General features: G+C 31.1%; 1 protein-coding gene and 1 long non-coding RNA gene across 2 annotated transcripts; both read left to right on the forward strand.

The window, feature by feature from the left end:
• Positions 1 to 6,525, forward strand: LOC108485640 (protein ACCELERATED CELL DEATH 6-like). The gene is made up of 7 exons (XM_017789493.2): positions 1 to 663; positions 1,902 to 2,054; positions 2,236 to 2,355; positions 2,464 to 2,505; positions 5,022 to 5,545; positions 5,635 to 5,848; positions 5,921 to 6,525. Exons 1-7 carry the CDS (start codon positions 75 to 77, stop codon positions 6,346 to 6,348), a joined length of 2,070 nt encoding a protein of 689 aa, XP_017644982.1. The 5' UTR covers positions 1 to 74; the 3' UTR covers positions 6,349 to 6,525.
• A 2,349-nt stretch (positions 6,526 to 8,874) lies between these two features.
• LOC128293974 (uncharacterized) lies at positions 8,875 to 9,734 on the forward strand. Its single transcript, XR_008284137.1, has 2 exons — positions 8,875 to 8,927; positions 9,544 to 9,734. It is a non-coding gene; the product is annotated as an uncharacterized LOC128293974 (long non-coding RNA).
• Positions 9,735 to 11,259: the final 1,525 nt, after the last annotated feature.

Consider the following 11,259-nt stretch of genomic DNA (forward strand, 5'->3'; position numbering starts at 1 on the left):
AACGCAACGTTATATATTTCAGGTATTGTTTTCAAGTAATGTGAAGCTATAAGTTATATATCAAAGTTTCATCAATGGGAATGGAGAAAGAAGTAATTATCTCCAAATCCGAGATGAACAACAAATTCCATGATATGATAGTGGCTTACACCAAGCTTTTGGCAAACGACTTTCAGTGGTTGGAAGTGACTTACAAGCAAAACCATGAGGCCTTGTTCAACCCAATCACGGTTTGTGGAGATACTATGTTTCACGTTGCAGCTTACAGGGGCAGTGAAGCAATGCTTCAAACCCTAGTTGAGTTGGTGCCGCAAACAAAGAGGCCCGAGGTGCTGAAGATGAAGAACGTTTATGGGAACACCGTCCTCCATGAACTGGTCACCACTGCCCAAGCCGAAGCAGCTGATTTGTTAATGAAGGAGGTGTTGTTCTCTGACGGCTTGAATCATGAAGATTATATACGGGAGAAGGAAGAGATACTGGCGGATCGGAACAAGTTGGGGGAAACCCCATTGTTCAGAGCTGTGGAATATGGCAACATGTCGATGGTGAAGTACTTGGCTATACAGATTGAAGGAATGGGAGGAAATCTTCACAAGCATTACACTAGAGATCATGATGGACTCTCCATTCTTCATATTGCAGTGATTGGCCAACACTTTGGTAATCCATTATGCTCAAATTATTCTATTTACTTATTTCACATAATTTGGTCTCTAATTCATTCAAATAGATAACACTTTCATTACTCTGGTTGGTTTTTATTTTATTTTTAATCATTCCAGCATGTTCACATAAATTTCTTTGTGTTTTGAAGAATATTTTCTTAAAAAAAATCCATGCCAAACTTATAGGTAACCATGTTAATTATTTATATTAACTAATTACTAAATTTGTTCAAGAACTAAACTACTTGCTCGAAATTTGAAATTATTTTGATTAAAACATTAAACTAAAGAATGAGTTTGAAAAAAAAAACAACATTTAAAATATTGAAAGAGCTTAGGCTTCAATAGTTTGAGCCTAAGCTTGGTTTTACCCTATATTATGTAATTTATATCATATGAAAAATTAAATATATTATATTATAATTTAACATTAAACATATGTTAAATTTTTATATTTAAAATATTAAAAAAGTGAAAAAAAGTGTATAATTATAATAAAATATATAAATATTAAATATTAAATATTACATAAAAATAAATGGACAAAGTTTGGAATAAACATTTACAAATATACATAACATTGAACAAAACTTGAGACCTATATTTTAAGTAAGGCTGGCTTTGGGCGACCATATATAATATAATTATCATGTATGAATTTAACTTGAATCCAATCGGTGAAAACTTCTATTAATAACATTATAAAGGTAAGGGTAAACTAAAAAAATAATTAGTTTTGTTTCCCTCAAATTAAATTTTAGTCACTTATGTTTGAAATGTTACGTTTTAGTCATTTACACTATCGTTTTGTCATGAAGTGGTCACTCTACCGTTAAGCTCCGTTACCTCCCTAACGACGGTCCTACATGGCAGTCCAAATGGGTTTTAAATGCCAACTTGGATGTCCTACGTGGCAGTCCAAATTAAATTTATTTAATTAAAAACCTATTTTCATCCCAACAACTGGACATCCAAGTTAGCATTTAAAACCCATTTGGACTACCGTTCAGGAGGTAACGGAGTTTAACGGTAAAGTGACCACTTCGTAACAAAACGATAACGTAAGTGACTAAAACGTAATATTTCAAACATAAGCGACTAAGATATAATCCGAGACAAATAAAAAGACTATTTTTATAGTTTACCCCAAAAGTAATTAATTAAATTATATTAAGTTAAAATATAACGATTAAATTTTAAAATTAAGTTAGCGTGGTATGTTTTGCATTTCAGATACTGCTAATTGGCTGGTGGAACGATACCCACAACTTGCAACTTACAAAGATAATAATGGGAAGACGACCCTTCATCTGCTTGCTAGCATGACGACTTCTTTTAAGAGTAGTTCTTTTCTCTCTGGATTATTCGAGGAGTTCATCTATTATTGTACGTCTTTTTACTTATTAGCAAATCACATCCATTAAACCGAGCACTAAGAGACTTGCATTAAAATCTTCAACTTCGATATTTGGCTATCCTATAATATCATGGAAGAATGATTGTGGGTCTATTCCTTTGATCAAAGGGACATTTAATTATTCAGTTTAGTGGTATTGTTTGTTTAAAGGCCTTCCGGGTGAAGCATGTAATGGCGATGAGAGCGATAAGCTTCCAATAGCTCTGGACAACAAAGATTTGGAGCAGGGTGAGCCAAGTAAAGCTCCCAATCAACCAGGCCACTCTAAAGGTAATTTTTGGGCAATGGAATTCATTCTTTTTGAATCAAGGACTACTTTTTTTACCTATTCACAAAGAATTCTCAATTAATTTATAAAAACAATCTATTACCTTGTAGGTTTTAAGTGGTATTACGGTGTTCTGCAATGCCTTAAATCAGGTTAGAAATGATCATTCTCTAAACTAATATACTAGTTTTTAATATTACATGTATTGCACATGATTTTATGTGATCTATTTAAAAAAGTACTATATGATCACTAATGTTATCGATTTATTAAGCTATAATTATATAATTATTAACTCCCATTAAACATGTAATGACAACATAATGTGATACATTAATTTCATCATTAATGATGATATTGACGTGCTATATCAACTTGCCATTACACCTTTAATGAGAGTTAGAGAATGAATGACCATAATGTAATAAATTGATAACATCATTGACCATATTGCATTTTTAAAGTTCGGTGACCAATTTTTAACTCACCTTATAATATAATATAAAAACTTATTTATTTGTACAACTTATATATATTTAATGTAAAGTCGCATATCATATAAATAATTAAAGTTGAATTAATATTTAAAAGATTATATATTGTTACTTTATCAAGTTAATATAAAAATATGGTTTTGGAGATAATTTAATTCAATTAAATTTTAACTCTTTTAAATATAGAAAAATACAATAATCTAACATAAAATTTAAAATTTAAACTAACAAATAAATTTGGAGATAAAGTAATTCAGTATACTTTAAATTTTTATTTATTATCAATTAAATTTGTTTAGAAAAAGTTAACAAACAATTATAACATTGGAGATAAATAAATAAATTAATCTGAATTTTAACTTTTTCAAAATTAAAAATAAATCTAATCAATTCTGTGATAAATTTAGAACTTTTAGTTATAAACAAATTCATTTAATCATAATTTTAAAAATTAATATTAATTATGATGATTCTAAAATCCTTAATTTTTATATATTAATGATATAATGCTACGTAAACAATTTTAAAGATGTAAAAACATTATTAAACATATTTTGGAGTAATTATTAGGACCATATAAACAATGCTCCCATCCAATTATAAAATACAATATAATATTATTTTTACATGTTATTGATGACTAAAAATTAAAAAATTCTGTTATCTCCAACCTTCAGCCATTCTGCATCAAACTGTAGAGAATCATCAAAGTTTGTTTTTTCTTTTCGTCATTTTCATTTATATATCTTAAAAGTATGGGAAGAAGTAGAAACTATAACCATCATGATTAAGATCCAAAATATTGATCTTTCGTCCAAATAAAACATTCTACTTTCTCTTCATCTTCACTTATTATTGTCCTATTCCATTTCAAAATGATTACCCTTGCTTCGATTTCCCCTTTGATATAAAGGATTGGAGAATGGAAATTCGAGATATTAGGTAAATTCCGAAAATTAATGATTTGGTTTAGAGTTAATAGGGGTTTGATTTGAGGCTTAGGTTTATGAAATAACCGAAGATTTTAGATTTGATAATTTATATAAATCAGAGATTAGGGATTTCAAAAATTTGGGATTTGGCTTCAACATAGGCAAATAACATAATGAGATTTTTTTTTTCTCAATTTCGATCACAAATTGAAAAAGATTTTCCATCGAAATTTCATTTTAATGGAAAAGATTGTAAGAATACTAAAAGGGTGCATGGATGAAACTTTTTTTTTTCTCATTTTCTTCATTTTTGTTGTCTAGAGATGAGAATGGTTGAAGGAGAAAACAAAAATTTTGATTTTTTTTTCAATTTCTTAGTCATCAAATGACATGTAAAAATAATCTTACATGGCATTATATAATTGAATGAGACCATTGCTTATGTGGTGGGAAAGGTCCACTTAATAAATTTTATTTTTTATAATTTTTTGTCACATGTGACGCAGTGGTTATGACATGGGTGACTTTAACTGAAAAAAATTAAGGCAGTTAACTTTAACAGTCAACTGTTAAAGTTTACTATCAAAGAGACTTTTGATGCATTTTAGCAATTGAGTGAAAAAAAAATGGGCCTAATTGTTTTTTTTTGAAAATATTTAAAGACCTTTTGATGTATTTTGAAAGTTTAAATATCCAATTGAATAAAACAAAAAGAATAAAGATTTAATTACTTCTTTTTAAAAAAATAATAACTTTTACGCACTTAGACCTTTAAAATTAAATCATTAAAATTCTACTTTTATTTGTAATTTTCTTATATCTTTGAAATCACCATAAGCTTGATAAATATATTCTTCATTCTTTAAAACCAAAACACCATCCTGAAATTTTCTCATATTTTTAAAACCATTGACTATTGATAATGGATTGATAACATTCAAAATTTTAAAGTAAAAATATTACGAAATTGTAAGAAGAAGATAATGTTTTTATGTTGTCTGGTATCTATAAATTATTCTCTTTTAAAAATCATTAAATTTTTTAATTATTATATTGGATTATATACATATATTTATAAAATATAAAGTTATTTATCACAAAAATAAATGAAATTTAACATTTAAAACTACACTAATTCTCCCTAAAATTTTACTTTGACAAATTTAAATGATAGTATTTTATATGTAAAAATTGTGATTTAATGAATTAAAAGAAAATGAGACATTCGAAAAATATTTAAAGGATGGAAAAAGATTGACCGGGTGTGGGGGCAAAAGCAACTGCACACATCCGCTATTAAATTGGCCCGGCATCTTGTGCGAACCGATACGTCTTGGTTCCAGCCTCACCAATCGGAAGAGGATGATACAATTTGCTTGGAAAGAAATGATGATAAAGAAGAAGAAAAGGTAAAGAAAATTGCAGCTACCAAAAAGGAGAAGTCATCGGAACCGGATACGCCGTTGTTTATTGCGGCGAGCACAGGGATCGTTGAGATAGTGAATGAGATACTCGACAAGTACCCTCAAGCAATTGAGCACATCAACAAAAGCGGACAGAACATATTACATGTCGCCACTTTATATCGTACATACAAAGTGTATGATCTGGTTGTTAAGAAAAAGGAAAAGAAGAACAGGTTGGTTCGAGGGATCGATAACAATGGCTGCACCATACTGCACCATGCTGCTGACACCGTATATTATCGTGGTGGAACCAAACCTACCCCTGCTCTCAAATTGCAACAGGAGTTGGAATGGTTTGAGGTAATTAACTTATCTTCTTCTTTTTTTTTTTTATATATGTACTGGAATGATGAGTGATTACTGTTTGGTTGTGATGTTGGTGTTTGCAGACAGTGAAAAATGAAATACCGGGGCATTTCACCCTGCACCGCAATAAGGACAATATGACAGCAGATCAGTTGTTCAACGACAGGCACAATGACCAACTTCAAGATGCACAAGAGTGGGTGAAGAACACTTCTGAGTCATGCTCGACGGTCGCTGTTCTTGTGGCTGGTGTTGTGTTCGCAGCTGCATACTCGGCTCCAGGAGGTTTCCATGACAGTAAGTAGTTGTCAAAATAAATACAAATTAAGAAACTCCCAATGGTTTTGATCATCAATGGGTTGGGTGTAGGTGGGCAGCCGATTCTACTGGAAAGGCCACTGTATTCGTTTTTCACGGTGATGGATGTGGCAGGGCTTGCAAGCTCGTTGACGTCGGTGGTGATATTCCTGTCGATCCTGACATCTTCGCTGGAGTACAAGGATTTTGAGAACACCATCCCTCGGAATCTGTCACTGGGCTTCACGTTTCTGTTCTTCTCAGTAACAACAACGATGCTAACATTCACGGCGACGATACTTCTGCTAGTTCATTTGGAGAAAAAATGGACAGCAAGTTTAACATATGCGGCAGCGTTCCTTCCAATCTGCATATTCGCGTTGTTTCAGTTCCCACTATATTACCAGTACTTCATTGTTGCTGTGAAGGGCATTTTTAATTTCATAAGGAAGAATATGCCTGGCAACTGGGAGTTTCTACATATTAAAGGTGATTTTTGATTCTGAATTAATAGCCAACCACCTTCACTTGAATTCCGTCGCTTGAAGCCCATCGATTGAATTTTTATTTTATTTTATCTTGTTAGCTTTCTTCACAAGGCATTCTTGTCCCAGAAAAATGTAATAAAAATATTTATTTAAAAATTTATATAAAAGTAATTAAAATTTTAATTGAAATGCTAAAATTGAAGTTTTAAATTCATTATATCTCAAATTTAAATTTCATCCTATGATTAGGGTTCAAATAAGGAAAAATTATTAGGTGGACCTTTCCCACCACATAAGCAATGGTCCTATCCAATTATATAATGTCATGTAGATTACTTTTACATGTCATTTAATGGCTAAGAAATTAAAAATAAATTCAAAATTTTTGTTTTCTCCTTCAACCATTCTCACCTTTGGACAACAAAAATGAAGAAAATGAGAAAAAAAAGAGTTAAAAGAACCCTTGTTTTTAATAATATGTAATGAAAAGAAAGTTTCATCCATGCACCTTTTAGTATTCTTACAATCTTTTTCATTAAAAATGAAATTTTGATGGAAAATCTTTTTTAATTTGTGATCGAAATTGAGAAAGAAACAAAATCCCATTATGTTAATTTGCTTATGTTCAAGCCAAATTTCAAATTTTCGAAATCCCTAATCCTTAATTTATGGAAATTACCAACTCTAAAATCCTTGGTTATTTTATAACCCTAAGCCTAAAATCAAACCCCTGTAACCCTAAACCAAATCCTTAATTTTCGTAGTTTGCCTAATATCTCAAATTTTCATTCTCCAATCCTTTATATTAAAGGGGAAATCAAAGCAAGGGGAATCATTTTGAAATGGAATAGGACAATGATAAGTGAAGGTGAAGGGAAAGTAGAATGTTTTATTTGGACGATAGATTAGTATTTTGGATTTTAATCATGGTGGTTATAGTTTTTGCTTCTTCCCATGCTTTAAAATCTATAAATAAAAATAAAGAAAAAAGAAAGAAAAAACAAACTTTGATGATTCTCTACAGTTTGATGCAGAATGGTTGAAGGTGGGAGATAGCAGAAATTTTTTAATTTCTTAGTCATCAATAACATGTAAAAATAATCTTACATGGCATTATATAATTGGATGGGACCATTGCTTATATGGTGGGAAATGTTCACCTAATAGTTTATCTTAAATAAGGAAACTTTTAAATTTTAAATTTGAGCATGACATTTGTCACCAATAATAGATTGACACATTGATGATTTACCATATCATAATGTTTACAATTGAAATTCATAATGAGATGTGTGCGGTCAGCTACTTATTTTATGGTGGTTAATAGGTAGGCTCGTGGGCATATGGTGTCGACTTGAGGGCTTCGACAAGGCGACCCATTATGTAACATCCCGAAATAGGGCCTAAACGGAACAGTGGTTGCGAAACCACAAATCCGAGGTAGAATGTAACGGCCTAATTTTCAGTGGTGTCAAAAATGGTGATTTGAGATCACTAAATCGGACAAATAAGATTGAACAAGATAGTAACTTAATATTTATGAGTCAAGTAAGAATTTAGAAGAATTTGTGAAATGGTGAAATTAGTGAATTAAAATAATTTATTAGGTCGACGGGTCAAAAGCGAGGTATCGAGACCTCGAATTTGAAAATCGAGCTATAAATATTTTTATAAATATTTATGAAGTGTCATTGAGTTAGTATTAAAGTTTCAGTTAGAAAATTTTGATGTTTGGATAGCTAATTAATTAAAAGGACTAAATCGAAAATAGCTCAAAATTTGTTAAATTGTGAGTAAATAGCTTAAGTATTTAAAAGATGGATTTAAAGAGCAATTAGACCCAAAGGTTAATGGCTGGACGGTTTGGGTATGAAATAAGCAAGAAAACAATGTGAACAAGGGACAAAATTGGAATTAGCATAAAAGTTAATAGTTAAAAAATGATGTAATTGAAAATCTAGACATTTCTTCATCTTTCTCAGCCGAAACGCCGTAGCAGGTCTCCTATGCTGGTTTTTCATATTTTTGCACCATGTAAGTTCAATTTTACTATTTTTAGTAATTTTATGTTTTTGTGACTTTTACAATTAGGTCCAATTATCTAATTCATTAGTTTTTGATTTGGTGGGTGAAATTGGAAGTTACCCTGGCTGAGTAAGGGTAGTTTATGATGAATTATTATGAAATTGAAGTTCTAATTTCATATTAAGGTTGTTTTATTAAGTCATTTTGATAGAAAATGGTATTTAGGACCTAATTGTGAGCAAAATTGTGAATTAGATGTTGGTGTTGAAATTCAGAATATCAAAGGCTGTGAAATAGTTTATAATGATAAAATAAAAGTGTTAATTTAGAAAAATTAGTTCAATTGATGGGTGAATTGAGCAGGGACTAAATTGTAAAAACTGTAAATTTTGGGGTAAAAGTGCAATTTCGAATTTTGAACAGCATAAATTGTGAAGTGAAATAGAAATCAAATAAATGCTAATGAGTAGAAATATTTTATATTATAGATCAAGAATCCAAAGAAGAACGAGGGAAAGAAAAAGTAAAGGACTAAATTGTAAGGTTTAGTCACATTTTGTATCAAGGTAAGTTTACAGTAAATAAATGCAATATTCTTTTATTTTACATTATTATTGTCAATTTCAGCATTTATATATTATGTTATGAAAATATTTAAAGTCGAATTTAAGGTGAAGTGACAGAGGAAAAGTGTTAGAAAGCCGGTTGAACCCTAGGAATGTTAGGATATTAGGGTTGTGAGATGTAATGAAATGAGCCATGTAAGTCCATATTAGAAATATGGCTTTAGAGACAGATTGAGCCATGTAAGTCCATATTATATATGGCATTGGAGACAGGAATAATTCATGTAAGTCCATGTCAAAGACATGGCATTGGCGAGATATTGATAGACAGAAGCGACCCTAGTATCCTTAGTATTCCGAGTGGTTCAACGGGTCAGGATACGAGTTAAATTACAGTGAATTAACAGCAAAGGAAAAGTAGATTATACTTATGAAAAGGAAAGGTCGTAAGAAAGAAGGTAAGGAATAAAGAAGAAGATAGAAATTGAGAAGTAAAGAAATTTATGATGTTAGATGATATTATGCATAATTATCCATTATGTTGAATGTTGTGATTTATTTGCTTGTAAGCTTACTAAGCCTAGTGCTTAATCTCTTTATTTTCTTCTTCTTATAGTACTTATCTAGTCACTCGGGGATCGAAGGAAATGTCGGAGGCCGATCACACTATCAAAGAAATAACTCGGTATAACTAGACGTTTTGTTTTAGGTATGGCATGTATAGAAACTTAGCTACTTTTGGTATAATATGAATAATGAATGATGTGTAAATACTTGCTAGTGATTAGCTAAGAAAATAGCTGATGATATACATGTTTATTAATATGTATGATTGAATGATGATTATCACATGAAAATTATGAAAATGTGAAAGTAACCTAAAACAGATTCAAGTAACAAAATGATGTAACTTTGAAAAATCACTAAAATTGTAGAAACATAGTTTGAAGATGAATAATATATGAAATTAAAGCTTATTATGTATATTTTCTTATGGAATAAGCAAAACAGGTAAAAGTGTTATATTTTATGATATATCTGAGTTTTAGTGAAACAGGGTCAGAGCAATTTCTGGATCCCTGTTTCAACTTTGAAATTCACCATAAATTGTACAAAACTAATTAGAAGGTATAATTTATATGGTTAGAATTATTGTTGAATCTAGTTTTGAGAGAAACAAACGACTTAGTCATATGAATTTTGTACAGGAAGAAAAATGGTTCGTAGTAAGAAGAGGTCAGTGCAGTTGAGTTTTGAAACAGGGGAAACTTTAACTAATAAACTGTACTAATTGGCTAAGTCAAAAATTCTAGAAAAAAATTAGTAGATATATATATGAGTCTAGTTTCATGAAAAATTTTCAGATCTTAATTTTGAGTTTTGAAACTCGAGAAATGAATTTTTAAGTAACCATGACGCAGAAAAATAGTTTATTCTGAAAATTAAAATAAGTGATTTAGAGTTGTTTAAAAGGTAAGATAAGTTTAGTAACACCTCAAGCTTGACTCCGGTGATGGTTTCGGGCGTGGGGGCATTACACATTAAGTCCTATTTTGTTCTTCTTTTGCAGTGAAAGCCTCTTTTCCTTACTTCGTATGGTGACTAAAGAAGGTTTGGTGACAGGGACAAAGGTGTCGAAAGTTGGTCCGATGGTTTCTCACTTACTTTTTACAGATGATAGTAACTATGAGATACCTATTTCGTACTTTATGGAATATGCATATCCTGGAAAAACTAAAATTACACTTTGGAAATTTCTACATAATTATGTTTCCACTTATTCCAATTTGTAATTGTGGCGTTTACGTACAGACTCGATATGTCCTCGATGTGGAGCAGCAACTGAGACTTCTTTGCATGCCAGCTGCGATTGTCCTTTAGTGGCTTGTGTCTGGAAGGAGTTGGGATTCTATTGGCCACATGATCCGGTTGGTGCCTCCATGTTTACGTGGGTTTGAAATTTGTTCCCTACCATTACTCTAAAACAACAACAGTTATTCGTTATTACTGTTTGGGCCCCCTGGTTCTCTAGAAATATGCTAATCCATAACGGTAAAAGGCAATCAATAGCAGAAATTGTTACCTTCATCTAGGGTTATGCCCAATAGTTGGATTGAATTTTTAGTCCTCCAAAACATTAGGCGATACCTCGGATAAGGGTGTGGATGCTATCGGTAGAACCCTTTGTATGTGTTAATTTTGATGCTAGTTTTTTTAAGAGGTTGGTGTGGCGAGTGTTGGGGTTATCATTCAAGATAGTAGCGGGTTGTTGGGGGTGGCCTATTTTTGGAAACCGCACGGATCAACTCCATTTGTGGTAAAGATTTGGGCT

This window comes from Gossypium arboreum, chromosome 6 (assembly GCF_025698485.1).
Source record: "Gossypium arboreum isolate Shixiya-1 chromosome 6, ASM2569848v2, whole genome shotgun sequence".
NCBI classification, from domain to species: domain Eukaryota; kingdom Viridiplantae; phylum Streptophyta; class Magnoliopsida; order Malvales; family Malvaceae; genus Gossypium; species Gossypium arboreum.

Bases quoted from the DNA above. Each gene is read 5' to 3' on its own strand.
- LOC108485640 (XM_017789493.2), top strand. From the start codon at position 75: ATGGGAATGGAGAAAGAAGTAATTATCTCCAAATCCGAGATGAACAAC. The intron at 2,055-2,235 runs GTACGTCTTTTT...GTTTGTTTAAAG, and splicing joins CGAGGAGTTCATCTATTATT to GCCTTCCGGGTGAAGCATGT. The intron at 5,546-5,634 runs GTAATTAACTTA...TGGTGTTTGCAG, and splicing joins AGGAGTTGGAATGGTTTGAG to ACAGTGAAAAATGAAATACC.